General features: G+C 56.6%; 5 protein-coding genes across 5 annotated transcripts; 1 reads left to right on the forward strand and 4 right to left on the reverse strand.

The window, feature by feature from the left end:
- Positions 1-50: 50 nt before the first annotated feature.
- EsH8_III_001358 (uncharacterized protein) lies at positions 51-1,590 on the reverse strand (the record flags this gene model as incomplete). Its single annotated transcript, XM_083263083.1, has 3 exons — positions 51-1,140; positions 1,213-1,303; positions 1,362-1,590. The coding sequence occupies 3 exons, from the start codon at positions 1,588-1,590 to the stop codon at positions 51-53; spliced, it is 1,410 nt and encodes a 469-aa protein (XP_083123570.1).
- A 1,119-nt stretch (positions 1,591-2,709) lies between these two features.
- EsH8_III_001359 (uncharacterized protein) lies at positions 2,710-5,412 on the reverse strand (the record flags this gene model as incomplete). The annotated part of the gene is made up of 3 exons (XM_083263084.1): positions 2,710-2,896; positions 2,967-3,219; positions 3,279-5,412. The coding sequence occupies 3 exons, from the start codon at positions 5,410-5,412 to the stop codon at positions 2,710-2,712; spliced, it is 2,574 nt and encodes an 857-aa protein (XP_083123571.1).
- A 2,506-nt stretch (positions 5,413-7,918) lies between these two features.
- On the forward strand, positions 7,919-9,141 carry EsH8_III_001360 (fasciclin domain-containing protein; the record flags this gene model as incomplete). The annotated part of the gene is made up of 3 exons (XM_083263085.1): positions 7,919-8,027; positions 8,082-8,856; positions 8,919-9,141. The coding sequence occupies 3 exons, from the start codon at positions 7,919-7,921 to the stop codon at positions 9,139-9,141; spliced, it is 1,107 nt and encodes a 368-aa protein (XP_083123572.1).
- A 1,013-nt stretch (positions 9,142-10,154) lies between these two features.
- EsH8_III_001361 (bifunctional acetylglutamate kinase/N-acetyl-gamma-glutamyl-phosphate reductase) lies at positions 10,155-12,892 on the reverse strand (the record flags this gene model as incomplete). The annotated part of the gene is made up of 2 exons (XM_083263086.1): positions 10,155-10,210; positions 10,264-12,892. 2 exons carry the CDS (start codon positions 12,890-12,892, stop codon positions 10,155-10,157), a joined length of 2,685 nt encoding a protein of 894 aa, XP_083123573.1.
- A 2,016-nt stretch (positions 12,893-14,908) lies between these two features.
- On the reverse strand, positions 14,909-15,860 carry EsH8_III_001362 (synaptobrevin-domain-containing protein; the record flags this gene model as incomplete). Its single annotated transcript, XM_083263087.1, has 3 exons — positions 14,909-14,925; positions 15,007-15,238; positions 15,753-15,860. 3 exons carry the CDS (start codon positions 15,858-15,860, stop codon positions 14,909-14,911), a joined length of 357 nt encoding a protein of 118 aa, XP_083123574.1.
- Positions 15,861-16,681: the final 821 nt, after the last annotated feature.

The raw sequence follows: 16,681 nt of genomic DNA on the forward strand, positions 1-16,681 counted from the left end.
CTACTTGTAATATAGTTTAATTATAAACAAAGCCCATGCACGGCGGCTGCTCAAGACTTCCGCGTCACATTCATGGCCTCCACCCACGGCTTCCAGATGTCCTCAATCGTGGCCGGGTGGTTCCACCCGTCCCACTCATAGTTGGACAGCCCCCAGGTGTCCTTGACGCCCTGGGCGCCGGACCGCACGCGGTAGCTGCCGGCAAGGCCCCAGACCATCCAGCTGACCTTGTTCTTGACGGTGTACTCGCGCAGGCACGCCTGCAGGGTGTCGTTGCGCAGGGTGTCGTCCTGGGCGTTGCCGAACTCGGAGAAGATGACGGGCGTCAGGCGGCTCGCCTTGGGGCAGTCGTTTGTGACGTTGCACGCGGCGGGCCTGTCGATGCCCAGCGCGTTGAAGCCGCTGCGGTACAGGCCGGCCTCGATGATGGGGCAGGTGCCCGTGTCCTGGTCCTCGCTCATCTTGTAGAGGTGGAGCTCCCAGACGAGCTTGTCGGCCCAGGCGTGGCTGTCGACGTCGAAGACGCGGGGCTCGCGGCGGGCGGCGTCGCGGATGGCGGTGCACTTGTAGCACGGGGCCGTCAGGTAGTTCTTGCCGGACGTTAGGGCCGAGAGGTCCTGGCCGTACTGCATGCCGCCCCAGAGGATGAGCACGTCCGGGTTCGCCTCGTGGATGGCGTCGGCGCCGGCCGAGAAGTTGCCGACCAGGGTGTCCCAGTTGTAGTACAGGTTCGTCACGTTCCACGACTCGCGGACCTCGTTGCGGAGCGACAGCGACACGATGTTGGGGTGGGCCTTGGCCCAGCTGGCGACGTACGAGAGCCCGCGGCGCCAGTGCGAGGCGTTGAAGTGGACGTCGTCGAACCAGGCGTTGCCGTCCGTGTGCGAGCAGCACCACGAGGCCTTGCTGACGTGGACGTCGGGCGAGATGAAGATGCCGCGCTCGAGGGCCTGGCTGGCGATGTCGGACCAGATCTCGAAGCGCGTCGTCTCGCGCGTCCAGCCCGGGTTGTTCCGGATGATTTCGTTGGTGACCTTTGTGCCGTTGACGAAGCCCAGGGCCGTGATCATGGCGACCTCGAGGGGAACGTCCTCGCCCTCGCGGTCGTAGATTTGGTCAACCATTTCTATGGCGTAGCCCCTGGGAGGAAATGCGTTGGCTGGGTTGTCTCCAAGTGCGAGGTCGGGGGTAGGGGGAGCTGTAGGGACTTACATGCGGATGTAGTTGAAGCCGACGCTGGCAACATTGTCGAGGATCTGGTCAACCGAGGCCCATTCCAGGCCCTCGGGAACCATAGTCTCTCCTGGACGATGTGTTAGTCCCAGAGCTCTCGTCTGTTCGAATGGGAGGGATGGACTTACCACTCATGGGCCAATTGACACCGGCCCATGTCACAACTTCACCACGGCTGTTGACAATGTCACGCCCTCTGGTGCTAAAGGGCCCATAAGGCCACGCGCTGCCGGTCTGGTTTCCCGCCTGTCTCGAGACGGCTTGGTGGGAGGCGTACCGAGGCGTGACGGGAGTCTTCATGTACTGGGCGCATGCCGACGACACGAGCGCCGTGAAAGCGATCGCCAGACCCTTCATTGTGGAAGCAAACTCACGTCAAAATTCCACGTGTAAAATCTGCAATGGAACCGACGAGCGTTGCACCGAAGCTACAGTACGAAAGGAGGGAGTCTGGGGAACCGGCGCCCTCTTAAAGGCGTGACATCGGGGTGCGATGCGTCCATGTCCATTGGACAATGGCGCTTCGGCTCCGCATCCCCCGCGACGCGGGCTTCCCCTCTCTTGCTCTCCTTCTCCAATGTCATGAGCAGCGTCATCCGACCCTCTGTTGATGGTTCCCGTTGGGTCATGAGCTACTCTGTGCGGTCCTTCTTTACCGAAGCTATTCAACCAAGGTTTGGGGCCGGCAACAACCAGGGCCCTGGTCGTGGAGAACACCGCTGGCGGTTCCGGGCGACGGTATTGGACCGCTTGAACGAGTGGGGAGCTCAAGCCCGTGCTACCCCGCATACAACGATGGATATGGTGGGGAAGAAGAGGGAAAAGAAAGTGACGGGCAGCGGGACAAGGAGGAGCCAATCCTTTTTTCTCGGTTTTTTTTTGTTTTTGCTGGGCAACGGTCTTGCGGGGGCGGGGATACGATGCTCGGAGCCGGGCCGAATCGGTCAATGACCCGACGTGCCTAGACGAGAACTTGCTTTTCTCGTGACGTTGTCTGATTTCCCACCTCTCGACCAGCCCACATAGGCATCTGGGCCGGCACTCAGTGTAGAAGGACCGTCGGCCAAGGGTATGGCTTCAACCCAGTCATGAACGGTGGCTTGGCTCTTTTAGACTGACATGCACCGAGTGCATATCATGTATCGGTCTGATATGGTTCATCCTTGACCTTTGGACACCCTACGGCTGTTGATGTGTTGAGACGAATCGACGCTAATAAAAAGACAGCCGTTGGCCGAATGACCCGGCTCTCGCCCTAGCTTGGTGGGCCAAAGACGTAGTTTGCATAGCCGTAGAACTGTGCCGACCGACAATCAGATATGCCCAGAATAGACTTTGTCGCATTTCGCCCTAATTTGAAGCTATGTATAAGACACGAGCACAGAATTTTCATCACAAGGCGGCGGAAGCACTGATATTATGAATGGGAAGGAGTATACGCAGCGTCAAACCATGCCTCGCTTCCAATCAACGCAGCTACTTGGTCAAGCTCTTCTCCGGGTTCTTCTCGTACCGATTGCACCACTTCTTCCACTCCTTCGCCGCCTTGTGCATCACCACCCTCAAATCTTCCTTAACGTCGTTCACCTCCCAGGCCTCATCCTCCCAGTTCTTCTGCCCGCGCGTCATGGCTGGCGACCACCCGATTGCCTCAAGACACTCGCTGCAACACGTGTCAGTATTATTCGCAAAGGGCCAAATATGCGTTAGTTGGACGGGAGGAAAGAACTTACACTTCCGTAGGTGACGAGGTGTATTTGGGGAAGAGTCTAGAGTCAACGCGGTGGCACTCGGCTTCAAGGTAGCGTGCCAACACATCGATGCGGTTGGCAGGCTTGAAGCTGAGCTGCAGCTTGTCCTCCTTTGCCATCTCGGTCTCGGGCTTCTCGGGATCGATCGTCTCAGGCTTCTTTGAAGACGACGCGATCCGTTTGGTAACAGAGCGCGCAGTCTTGGAGCCCTTGATGGTGAAGTATGCCCACACAGCTGTAAATCGTAAGCAAAGATCCGGATTTGGGTCCGTGGAGTGACGGGGATGCACTTACCATTGACCTCGAAGAGCCCGCTGACAGCGATCATGACGGTGTCGATGGCCAGCGAAATAGGAAGAAGACCCGTCGCGATGATGGCATCTCGCTGCGCCTTGGACTTTGTACGCAGCATTGAGTTGATGAACTCTTCCCGCATGGCCTCTGGCGTCATGTTCATGGAAGGTGAGTAAACAAAGACAATCTCCTCAACGCCAACAGTCTTCTTCGTCTCATGAGACTGGTGGGCGGGGTCGTCGTCAAGCAGCTCGTCGTGTTCATCCTTCTCCTTGGACTGGAAATAGTCATCGTCATGGCCGGCCCTCTCCACGGCCAACTTCTCTTCCCTCGCCCTCTCATCTGCGTCCTTCTCTTCGAAACCCTTCTTCTCCTCGTCGAGCTTGTCGGTATCCCTTCTGCCCTCAGCTGGCTCACCATCGCTATCTTCGATACTCTTTTCTTTGCTATCCTTCTCATCGTCCTCGGCCACCTTGTCCTTCTTGTCCTTCTTACCCCTGCCCTTGAGTGATAGCTTGCGTGAAATGGCCGAAGGAGGCTTGGCAGGTGGTGTGACTCGGGCGAGGTAATCCAGATTGCTTGTGGTTGTGTACTGCATGGCCTTGTCCACACCACGGGTACACTTAGCCTTAAAACCCGCCCAGCTGGTCGTCTTGGCCTCGCTCATCTTGGCCTGGCGAACCTCGGCCTGCCATTTGCGCTGGACCTTGTGGGTGACGCCCTCCTTGACGCCCTCGGGCGGTGCTTGGAGAGGCGGGGGCGGAGGGGTGTAGATCAGGAAGCGCGTAGGGATGTCATCCGGAGGAGGCTTGGCTCCCAACCAAGGTTTGGGGAAGGGCACCAGATACGTGATGAGCTTGTGGGGATCTCTCGCGTAATGGATTGGGTTGGACGGGTCGTCCATGCCAAAATCCGATCCTTGACGCTTTGGCGGAGGCATGATGCCTTCTATGGAGGGTGTTCTGGTGAATGGCGGCGGCTCCTGCTCTCGGGAAAGCAGCTCTGCGACGGCTTTGGGATGAGGCCGGGCTGGCAATGGAGGCGGTCCGCCTTCTTCCTCCTGCAGACGCAGGGCAAGAGCACGATCCTGCTCCTCGGCCGAGAACGGGTTAGAAGAAAGCGGGCCATCGGTGTCCCACCCGGCTGAAGACTTCGCGGGACGTTGCGGCAAGGGGGGTGCCGGGCCCTCTCCTTCTTCTTCTTCCTGGAGCGCCAGTGCCATTGCATAGTCTTGGTCCTCTTGCTCCTGTACCTTGGGATCTACGCCGTACCCGTGTTCTTGGGCGTAAAAGTCAGGAACCTCTGACGATACAGGCCTTGGGCCAGGTAGAGGCGGTCGTTCATCAGAGTCTAGATGAGCTTCGGCGGCCTTGTCCTTGTTAAAAGAGGAGGGATGGTCATTTTCGTGTGAATATCCCGTGTCGTGGTGTGGCACGGACGGCTCTGGGTAGGCCTCGGCGGCTTTGCCCTTGTCAAATGAGGAGGGCTGGTCATTTGCGTGAGAGTATTCGGTGTCATGATGTTCTGGGTAGGCTTCAAAGGCCTTGCCCTTCTCAGACGATGAGAGCGGCTGTTCACTTGCATAAGAATACCCTGTCTCGTGACGTTCTGGATAGACTTCTGCAGCTTTACCCTTATCGAACGATGAAGGTTGGACGTTTGCGTGAGAGTACTCAGCCTCATGGTGTGGTACGGCAGGCTCGGAAACAGGGGATACATAGTAGTCCTCATCCCGTTTCGACCTGTCCGGAGAGTCGAAGGTAGAAGCTGTGTTTCGGACTGGGACCTTGGAATCGGGCGAGGGCGGATCATAGATGTTGTCTTCCTCAGTCACCTCCGGGAGAGCACCGCTCATTTGCTTGTGCTCGGGATATTCTGGATAGGAGGCGTTTGAGCGCACACTGTTGGAGCGCACAGTTGTCGGCGTGGCGGGGATGATGTTAACAGCGGGGACTCCGCTGCCGGTCTGAGCGATGGGTGAATCATCGTTGTTGCTGAGATTCTCATACCACCGAGGCTGGGGCTGCTGCCCGGTCTGGTGCTGGTTTCGGCCTTGGGTTCCAGAAGACTGCGGGAAAAACAGCTCCTGCTCCGCAATGGAGTTTGTCGTATGGCGTTCCTGCGTAGTGTCCATCTTTTGGCCGGATCTTGGCGATGCAGGTAGACAAAGTTGAAGATACGCAGAGGTTTACAGCATGGAAAGGGAAAAAAAAGAGTTCAGATCATGGGCAACGGCGCATCACAACTTCCTCTGAACCTTAATCAAAAATGCGCCTCACGAGAGGCGACAACTTTCTTGAGAACGCGCAACACGACTGCGGGCGTGGGAAGGCAGGATGACGTGTTTTCAGATATTGATAGTGTGGCGCAGCCATCGATTGTGGCACTGGCCAGCTGTCGATGGCGATGGCGATGTCTTCTACGGGTGCCCTGTGATGACAAGGATTCAAAAAACCAGGATTCTGGCCACAAGCTGTTTCAAGCCAAAGAGGGGGGGCGATGCGTTGGTCGTCGTCTGCTGGGTCATGCATGGTGAGGTGATCCTGGAATTGCCTGGATCTTCTGGCGGCCGGTTCTCAACCATCACGTGATCATGAGCGTTCCGATCCAGTCACCTCGTTGCCTTCGGAGTCTGCTGCAAGATCCTGCGATCCCCTGACCATTGTGGTTCGTGGGGACGGAATGATGGTTGCAGTAAGTGACAACTGGGCCCAAGACAAGAATGAGTATATATAGCCATCTGCTCCCCAGGGAACAGCCAAGGTCTTGGTGGGTTTCGGGGTTGGTTGTGGGACGCCGGCTTCTCTTCGTAGAAACACGGGCGAAGCTAGAATCCCCACGGGGATGCGACGTTGATATTAGAGGAGTTCCCGGTCCCGAAGATGCTCAAACGGCCATACAATTTCATGCCGAAAAAGACGAGGAATTCAGGAGAAGAGTCAAAAGATTGGGTTACGCTAGTGGGAGGAGGAGGAGGTATGGGAGAGGATTAGAGCTAGTCAAACCTCGCTTGATTTAAAGAATCGCCTAAGGGATAAGTAGCCGCAGTATACGAATAGATAACCAAATCCAGCCCTGCCGCAAAAGACAAGTTGTGGGATTTCATACCAGAAGTCTCGCCCCGATTTCGTCCGTGTGTCCCACCACCAAGTGGCGTAATCGAGTTTGGTGGGAAGATGGACCTCACGCAAGACTCTCAGATGAGTGAGGCCAGTCACTGTTGCGCCCATGAATAGGAGACCGCGACTAAGGCAACCAAATAATGACACCACATTTTCTCAAAGGCATTTCCGGCACACATGCTTGACCATGTCGGTTTGATTCCTCCAGCAACCAGCTCAACACTGACCCTTTGGCAACATGAACGGAGGATGGCTTTTCCAGTTGAGACGGCAGCATGCAAAGGCCCGGCCCCTGCTGCACGACGAGGAAAGATCCAAACGTTGTCGAATGCCTGGCCGTATTGCCGTGATAGCCGTGCGCTCGGTCAACTGAAGTTCAGCATTGTGGCGTGCGGAAGATGGGATCGTAGCGCTCAGCCAATGCCACTTGGTGCATGCATACACTCACTGCTGGACATGGGAGCCGGTAGAATTCCCGCTAAGGAGTGCAGGCGGTGCGTGTCTGGAGGTGCGACAAAATTACCTGAGTCATCCCCTAGTTGGCCCGAATCGGGTCCACTACGGCCCCTCCAACCGGGGCTCTCATCCGCGAATAGCTTCAACCCATCGACATACCATTCTTAGAATCTGTCAGTGCAGTGTCTCAAAAGCATGATGCCCTGGATCCCCCCCCACTTTGTTCCAGAGGAAGAACCTCGCTAGTTATGGCTTTAGCTTCACGGTAGTTGGGCGTCCAGATGTCTTGGCTATTGGTATTATATCGAGCGAGCCTGAGATCTTTCCTATACGAGTCACTGACAGAGCAGGCCACTGAATCCTTCGATGCAGTACCGCTCAAGCGTAACGCCTTTGATAATGAGGCTCTTCTGTAAAGTTTTGGACTGAAATGCCTCTGCCTCTCCTTTTGTCTCTCTCAAAATACTTTCCCTCGTCTGGGATGGCCCCCACTGCGCATGGATGCGTTTCCGCCGGCTCTCTGAAGCACGTTTCACCGCTATCCCGCCGCCCTATTCGTCGATCTCCCGTACACATGCTGCGCACAACTGTGGACATCCAGCACTGAACCAGAGCCTCAAACGACGTCTGATTTGTCCGTCTCGTTTTGGCTCGGCGCAAGAGCCTTCACTCGCCTGTCGTGCCGGGTAGCAAGGCTGATGGGCCCTTTTGTGTCGGGACCGCCGCGCCCCGAAGCTGCCGCCGTGGGGCCAGCGACGAGGGACCAGACGCCAGATACGGCTGCAACGGGAGAAAACTTGTATCAAACACGGACGCAGTCTTGCGGCCCACTGCTTATTTTGGTAACCCTGGTGCAATGTTGCAGGAACGATAACCGTCTGACATTGGCAAGTGTCAAGACATGCCTCCCCCAGACTATCAGACCCGCGGGATCGGGACGTCAGTATAAGTATACTTGACGGCTCGCTCCCGTGGATCAAACTGGCCTGCCAAGCAGTCCAGACCAAGTCCGCAACTCTTCTTCTTCCGCCGGGCTGGTTCCCGTTTTTGCCCGTTACCGCAATGCAGCCGAAGCGCATCCTCCCGCTCGCCTTCGCTGCGCTGGCGGCGGCGGCTCAGTCACTCAACACCGTGCTCCAGGCGAACAATGACAGCCTGAGCACCTTCAACTGTAAGCACACTCCAATGAGACATACTGGCTCTGGCTAGTTCCTGACACGTCCAGCACTCCTGGCGATGGTCCCGGCCGTCAGCAAAACCCTGTCGAACGGCAAAGACATGACCGTCCTCGCTCCCTCGAACGATGCCTTTGCCAAGAGGATGGAGATGGACCCCGTATTTGCGCAGCAGACCTCGAACGTCACCTTCGTCGCCGAGCTCCTAAAGTACCACGTCTTCCAGGGCAAGACCATGGCCAGCATGTTCTCCTCGACGCCCAAGTTCGCCCAGTCCATGCTCGAGACGGCCGCGGCCAACGTCACGGGCAACCAGAAGGTCGGGCTCGTCAAGAAGGGCGACCAGGTCAGGATCTTCAGCGGCTACAAGCAGATGAGCGTCGTCACCAAGGCCGACATCGCCTTCACGGGAAGCGTGCTGCACGTCGTCGACTCGGTCCTGACCTTCCCCGGCACCCCCATCGAGACGGCCATGAACACGGGCCTGACAAGCATGGCCGGCGCCCTGATGCGTGCCAAGCTCGTCGACGGCGTCGACTCGCTGCAGGCCGCGACCATATTCGCGCCGACGAACGCTGCTTTCCAGGCAATCGGGGCGACCGTTGCGGCGATGGAGCCGCAGGACCTTGCGAAGATCCTCCAGTACCATCTCCTCTCGAACCAGGTCCGGTTCAGCTCCGGTGTTACGACGAAGATGGCATACAAGAGCTTGATGGGGGTAAAGGTCACGCTCCGCAAGGAGAACAACGTGCTCTTTGCCAACTCGGCCAAGGTCACGACCTCAGACATCATCACGAGCGACGGTGTCATCCACGTCATTGACAAGTAAGTTTCTAGAGACCCTCACCGCCCCCCTAGATTACGAGTAGTTACTAACGTCAGAGCAGCGTTTTGAACCCAGCGTCGCCGAAGCTGAACCCCAGCCCATCAGCCGACACTTCAAAGTTGGCATTTCAAGGAGCCGTAGCGGCAGCCAACGCCCCCTTCACCGACGGAGTCAGGCCGACAGCCAACTTCTCCCCCGCCTCGTCCACCTCGAGAAGCTTCGGCGTCTCCCTCAACTCGGCCATCCTCGGGTTTGTTGGTTGCTTGGCGGTTGTCTACCTGTGAGAGAGCGGGCTGGCAGACGAGACGGAGTACATACACTTTCATTCTTTGACGCTCTGACGAGCCCAAACATAATACCAGAGAATATTTTTTTCTCACTTAATTTATTTTTAATTCGGATTGGACCGCATATCCAGACTGACCGTGAGACCGTGAGACCGTGAGATTCATTTCGAGATGGCCATTCCAGGAATGTCCGAGATGACGGTCCCGCGGTCGGAGTACATGTTTGTGTTTTATCAAAAGACAGTGTTCGTCATGAAACATTCGATTTCCGGCACTAGTTGAACACTCCTTGACTGGTACGGTGAACGCAAGACGAGGCTCGACAACATCAGTTCTCGCCTGGCAGTCGAGAAGCCCGACGGTACGGATTTTCGGCGATCTCTTGTGCAAGGGAGAATACATGAGACGAGACAGGCGGCCTTCGAATTACCTGAGTACCATCGATAATTTGCCGTGATAACCTTCATACTTAGCCGTTTAGCGAGCTATGCTATGCTGAAGGCCATGAGTATTCACCCTCTTTGGAAGTGCAATTTTCCGTGGACATTCGTGATGCAGAGTTTGTGCCCTCGATTGAGGACAATGGATGGGGGTATTTCGGTTGAGGGCAGGAAGCCAGATGTGGAAACCCGACACTCATCCATGATGACTGCAAGAAAGAGGCGTCCATTCACTAATAGGATAGATAGGGACAGATGTGCCTTGAATCTGTGTAATTACTTCTTGACTCGTACCTGGTATATACAAGCATACACGAACCACGTCTGGAACGTTCACGATGACCCGCCCCGGGTCCCAAGAATGAAAACGTGAGAAGCCCATTGTAACGAAGAAGCAGCAAAAAAAAAGAAAAAAAGAAAACGAAAACCACAAAAAATATCAACAACAAAGAGACTACCGATGACGAAAAAGGAGAATGCTTTTTGAACCGGTTTGACTCCAGATAACTTCGAGTGTCCGCGCCGAGCCTTATGAATCTAATTCGTTCTTAGTGGTGACGCTGTCGCCGTTTACATGGTAGGGATACCCTCGTATTCCGCGTAGCCAAGAGCGAGGTTCATGTTTTCTGCACAACTGTCAGTGGTTTTGTAGATAAAGTAGCAGTATGGAATCACTTACGAAGACACTGAGTCGCAGCGCCCTTGAGCAGGTTGTCAATGGTGGCACAGACAACGACGCGCTTGCCGCTGCTGTGCACCGCGAAGCCACCAATCTCGACACCATGCTTGTTCATGATGTTCTTGACGAGCGGAGCCTCACCGACAACCTTGACGAGCTTCTCACCCGCATACCGGTCCTGGTAGATCTGGCGGACATCACGCGAGGTGATGGTCTTGTTGAGGGGGATGTGGATAGTGGCCTGGATACCGCGGAACCAGGAGGCGACGTGCGGGGAGAAGGCAACATCGGCACCGAGCTTGCTGCTGATCTCGCGCTCGTGGATGTGGTCAGTCAAGCTGTAGGGCATCAGGTTGTCCCTGAGCATGTTGATGTCGTTCTTGGGGGAAGGCTTGGTGCCGGCACCCGAGTAGCCAGAGATACCAAAGACGGAGGGGGTACCGCCAAGGTGCTCGACCAAGGGGGCAATGCCCAGCTGAGCAGCGGTGGCGTAGCAACCAGGGTTAGAGATCTTGTCGGCCTTGTAGATCTCGGATCGGCCGGTCAGCTCAGGGAGACCGTAGGTCCAGCTGTTGTCAAAGCGGTAGTCGGCGGACAAGTCGACAATGACGCTGCGGTGGTCAGCGCCGCCCTTGCGAGCCTCGTTGATGGCCTCAATGTACGGCTTGCAGACACCGTTGGGGAGGGCCATGACCCAGCAGTCGATGGCGCCCTTCTTCTCGAGCTCGGTGACCTGATCGGGGCTCAGGTTCTCATAGATGACTTCGCGCTTGGTGTAGCCCTCAAGCTTCTGGCCAGCGAGCTCGCGAGACGAGACGTGCTTGAGATCCATGTTGGGGTGGGAGTTGAGCAACTCAATGAGAGCCTGACCCGTGTATCCACGGGCACCGATCAGAGCGACGCGAGAGGGGACATCGTTGGAGGCGTTCTTCTTGCCCAGAGGAGGGTTGGGGTTGGTGGTGGTGTAGGTGGCAAAGGTGCGCTTGCCGTTGAGGCTGGCGGCAGCCGGGGCCCAAGTCGGGCGGCGAGCCATCGTGGAGAAGGCACGAGACTGTGCGGGCTGAGTGGAATGGTTGAGGTTACGGCTCGAAGTCTGGGCGGCGCGGCGCAGGCGGGCCTCCAGGTTGGAGTCACCCAGCATGGCTCTTCCGTGGGCGTTGAACTCGTCGGTCAGAACGCCGAGCTCCTGCAGGTTGTCGATGCCGTACCAGAAGAGCTGGTTGCCCTTGCTGGAAAAGCTGCCGTCAGCCTTGTCGAAGAACCAGGTGAGGTTCTCGTCCTCCTCGCTGACGGTCCAGACCAGCTTGGGGTGGTCCTTCTTAATAGCGTGGAACACGTTCTCGGTGACGTTGCTCAACCATCCCTCCTTGGTAACAGTCAGGGTGGCGAGGGTCGGGTGAGACCGCTCCTCGTTGGGGGGAAGGACGATGGCGACGCAGTTGAGGGGCTCGTCGTAGTAGGCCTTGAAGGGGGTGCCCTTAAGGAACTCGATGTATCGGTCAACAGTCGCCTCGGCGTCCATGCCCTCTCTGTCGCGGATCAGGGTCTGCTTCAGCTTGGCAAGGTCGGGGAAGGACGAGATGCTGTCGGAGAAGGCAATCTTGTCTCCACGGCGGATGAGGGTACCGGCGCCGGAATCGGTGAACAGCTCCTTCTGCAAGTCACTAGGGTGAATGATGGCAACGCTCGAGGTTCGCGGCAGAGTCTCCAAAAGCTCCTTGATCTCCTTGATCTTGAGACGGGTACCGTAGCGGCACCAAGATTGCGACATCAGGTGGTCGTACTCCTCGTCCAGGTTGATGTGAGAGATCTTGTCGCCGGTCTCGCCGTTGAACAGACCACCCTTCTCGGAGAGGTAGACGATCTTCAAGGGCTCGAGCGCGCGAGCGAGTTCAGCAGCAGCGACATCAGCGTTGACGTTGAGGATCTGGCCCTCGGTGGTCTCGGCCATGGAGGTGAGAATAGGGACGTAGCCCTGCGAGATGGCAAGCTCAACGGGGCCCTTGTCGACGCTCGTGATCTTGCCGACCAGGTTCCACTTCTCCTTGTCAAGGTAGTCGGCGGTGAGGACGGTGGTCAGAGGGCGGGTGCGGACACCAAGGCTCTCGAGCTTCTCGACCAACTTCATGTTCTCCTGGAGAAACAGCTTGCGGGCGACGGTGAGGGTCTTGCCGTCGGTAACTCTGATACCCTCCTCGAACTGAGGCTCGACACCAGCCTCCTGCAGGAGGCGGTTCAGCTGTGGGCCCGCACCATGGACGATGACGGGGTACAGGCCAACCTCGTAGAGGAAGGCAATGTTCTCGCAGAGGTCATCGAGGTAGTCGGTGAGGATGGCACCGCCTACCTTGATAACGGCGAACTTTTGGGACGAGACGGAGGTGAAGTATGAGAGATATTGTTGTCCCTCGCGCCTGCTTCCGATCTGACTCAGGGTGCGGATAATAATGGCTCGGGTACGGTCGCGGTTGGCCAATTCGGACTGGGAACCGGTGGTGGAAAGGGCGCGAACGGCGTTGAGGCGCTGGAAGGGGTTGACTCGAGTGACGGCGAGGTTTTGACGCTGGCGAAGGCGAGGGGCGGCTCGGCGGGCGCCGGCCCGGATAACGGCAGAGGTTGCGGAGAGCATCGTGGCTATCGGAACTGGGCAATTGTTGGTCAGTTCTGCAAGATTCGGCTGAGGGGTCCTCTGCGCGTTCAAAGTGAGTGCAGGGCGGTGCACAGCAAGGTGCTCCAGAGCCAGAGAAGCTACACACCTCAATCCTCGGTAGAATGGGTATGAATCACACCAACACCGCAGTAGACCCAGGCAGCTAGCTACCACTTTTGGTCTAACTCTCTCTTTCTCTCTGACTCTTTGACTGCTGCCAGCAAGAGCTCAAAGATGGTCAATTGGCAAGACCGACGAGGAAACAATAGACTCAATTGACAGCCCGGGGCAGAAAGGCTTGTGGCGGACGGGAGAAAGAAAGAGAGGGACTATGTTCGAGGGGGGCGGGAAGGGGGGAAAGGGCCAGGAATCGGAGAGGCGACAGCGAGGCTTTTTACTTTTTGAGGCCTGCGAGACTGTGACTGGGCGTGGGCGCTGGTCTGCGTATGATGCAGTGGAGGTGTGGAGGAGGGGCAGGGGCTTTGGCACAGCACCGAGTGACTGATGTGGTCGGGGCAACAGGGCAATGGGAAAAAATCGACCGAAACCGCTCTCTTTCCCGCTCATTCTGTCGCCGCCGGTCGGCCCCTGCCCTTGCCGTGGCACTTCCTGCCAGCTGCTAGCGGTGCAGTGACCCGGTGAGTGGGGTGATTCCGGCACCTGGAGCCACCTGTGTACCTGGAAGTGGCTCTTGTAAGTGGGCTTTCGGCTATTGGTCGGATCTGATAAGGAACGCCCCGGTACGTATAGATCACCAAAGACTGGGATCGGCGACATCTTGCACGCACTAGGAGAGGCATTTGTGGCCGTTGCCCTGTAAAAAATTACCTGAAAATTTTCAATCGTGCCAAGTGGAGGATGGGGGGAAAGCGAGGCAGCACGTCAACTGTGAGCCGAGGCAGGCAAGCTGCCGTCATCTCTCGATTGGCGACAATGATAGGCATGGCTTAACGTTTATGGCCGTGCATGTGGACGAGCCCAGTAACAACGTTTTTCAGTCAGTGTTGGCGCCACATTGGCCCGATAGAGGAACATTTGAATCCATGTGCATCTCTTCAGAGACAATTCCACCAGCCTGGCTAGAACAGCAACCAACTCCTTCGCGCTCGAACTCCCAGCCGAGTGGAAACAAAGAGTGGACTTCAACTCTAAACGTCTACTCGGACCCGTTCCAGAGGTGGCCAACGCCGACTCAATCCCCGGGGCCGCCGCAAAGATCGCCGAGCTTGAGATGAACCACAAGCTAGTATAGACGCTGGCCGGCCCTTAAGCTTGCGTCTACACCGCTCGGCATCGTGGGTCTCTCCAGGGTCCTTACTGCGAACGTCCACCCTTTGCATCGGCAGATCAGCCGACACTCGGGACTTGCAGTTTCAGAAACCCATCTAATTAGGCCATTTGACCCTGGAAGCTTGGGAATGCTGCGGTATGAGGTCGTTTCTCAGCCTCTTATTGGGCGTGCATTCTAGGCACCAAGACGTAATGGTAATTAATAATGTCGTATACCTTTGGGCTCGCAACCACAGGTTCGGAGCCGATGATAACGCTCCGAGTCCGTTGGCGTTTGGCATCCCCGTCACAGCTTTCAAATATAACCAGAGGAGAACAGACCAGATGGTGGAATCAGGGCCAGTTAGAATTCAATTACACAAACGCCTGCCATCCCTCATACATACATGCGGTTCATCCGCAGCCGAGCTGATGCTACCAACTGCGTCGGAGCGAGTCCCGTAGCCGGTCGCCAGCCCTTGCATGCAGACCATCGAAGTAGATCGGAGTCCTTTTCGAACAACCTCTGCGCTTCCCAAGTCATTATCCCATAGAGGTGGCCCTCAGTGCCGCCACAGCCTCTCGTCTCCCACGGTTGCTCGAAGCCTGCGAGATATCTGACAATCCATTCCATATCATGAGGGCGAATCATCAACCCAAGGGTTGGTGTAATGCAAAAAAGTGTGGTATCTAGTCCTTGCGGATAGCAACAACTGGCAGGCTACGCTAGCGGGTCGCGACGACTGCGGCAATAACGGTTAGAACATTACAACCAACCTATGGAGGCGGTACTGGGGAAGTCCGCTCGAGGAAGGGAGACATACCAGCGGGAATGACAATGATGAGGATGAGAATGATGATGCCGGCAATCAGGCACATGCGCATCTTGACGTCCTTCCACCACATCTGCTTGCGGACGCGGTTGGCACCCCGACGGAAGCCCTGAGCCGAAACAGCCAGGTTGTCGGTCTTATCTTGCAGAGCATCAAGACGCTCGCCTCGTTGGGAGACCTTGTTGATGTTCTCGCGCATCACGCCGACCGTATCGTCGATTTGCTAAAAATAGAACGTCAGCATATGGCTCTAGTGACACGGATCCCATTTCGCAGCAAAGAGCGGAATCAGTCTGCCCTTGGTTGCGTTGCCGGCGACGGACTAAGGAAATCGGATAGCATGCGGAAGTCTAAGGTGAAGGGTTTTTCGGTGAATCGCAAACACCATGTTGTCGTGGGAGCCAGGTCGATTTGTTATTGTCGCTAATTGCCATGTTCGAGTTCGACGCAGCTTGTACTCTCGTACCGGCGACCGGGAAGGCTGACGTGCGACCGTCCCCGGCGCGACACAAAATAGCGTTGGTTCATCAATAACAAGGCTGGATATTTCTTGACGTCGTCAAAGTCAAACTGGCGTGCTGGAGAATTGGCGCGATAGCCCAATCAGGCGAAGTCGGCGACATTGTCGGTCAGGCGGGAAGTTCGGGTCCATCGTCGTCACCAGACATCGGAAATCCGGGACAAATCCATCGCAAGAAAAACAAAAAAGTATCGCTAGAGAAAATATCATGACTTACAGCCTGCAAAGCCTGTGTCCTCGCATTGCCGCCAGCTCCTTGCTGCTGCGGCGCGGCACCGGCCTGGCCGCTGGGAATGTACGGGTCGTAGGGGGCGTCTTCGGGCATTGTCGCTGTGGTGACGGAAAGACGGGAGATGTGAAGTCGGGCGCTGGCGGAGCACGAAGCTGCAGCTAGTGGAGGATAAAGTGTTGCTTCGGACGAGGGAGAAGCAAGTTAGAATTCGATGAAGCTTTGGAGTTTGCTCGCGGATGCAGATGGAAATCGATAACAGGTGTTGGCACGCGGTCGGGAGAGATGTGTGGTTGGGAAAGAGGAGAAGGGGTGGTTGGAGGGAGGTGGTTGATGAGGTGGTTAAGTTCAGGTGATGAGACGTCTTGGAAAGAGGCGAGTGCCCAGCCGAAACAAGGTGTCCGTCTGAGGATTTGGGGGGGGATGCGCTGCGCTTTCTTGCTGGGGAGGGACCACCAAGGCCACTTGGGGAGGCGCTAGACCACTAATTTTAGTCGAGCTGGGAACGACCCAGCCACTGGAACCAGCCAGCACCAGACCTCAAAGGGTTGCAGGCAACAGGATACGGCGCAAAGGTTGGAAAAACACAGCGAGCACGGCCACTGCTGGGGACGGGGGAGACACTGGAACGACCGATGAGAACCAATCAAGAAGGGTGTTTCGAGCAGGTCAGAGACAGGCCAAGGAGTACGTACCGAATCCGGTGCCTGGGGAACCTAGGAAAAAGTGGGAAACAGCAGTCGTGAACGCAGTGGCTCTGTCTAACTCAAAAGTTTCCTGTGCCCTCCGCGCTCCCTTCTGCGCTATTCATACACATGAATGACAATGGCGCAGGGAAGGTTCTTCCTTGAACACGAAATAGTCTGGAAGCGTCTCCGAGGCAGCACTGCCAGCTCCAGTTCTTGTCTCCTACGTCG

This window comes from Colletotrichum jinshuiense, chromosome 3 (genome assembly GCF_051148585.1).
Source record: "Colletotrichum jinshuiense chromosome 3, complete sequence".
NCBI classification, from domain to species: Eukaryota; Fungi; Ascomycota; class Sordariomycetes; order Glomerellales; family Glomerellaceae; genus Colletotrichum; species Colletotrichum jinshuiense.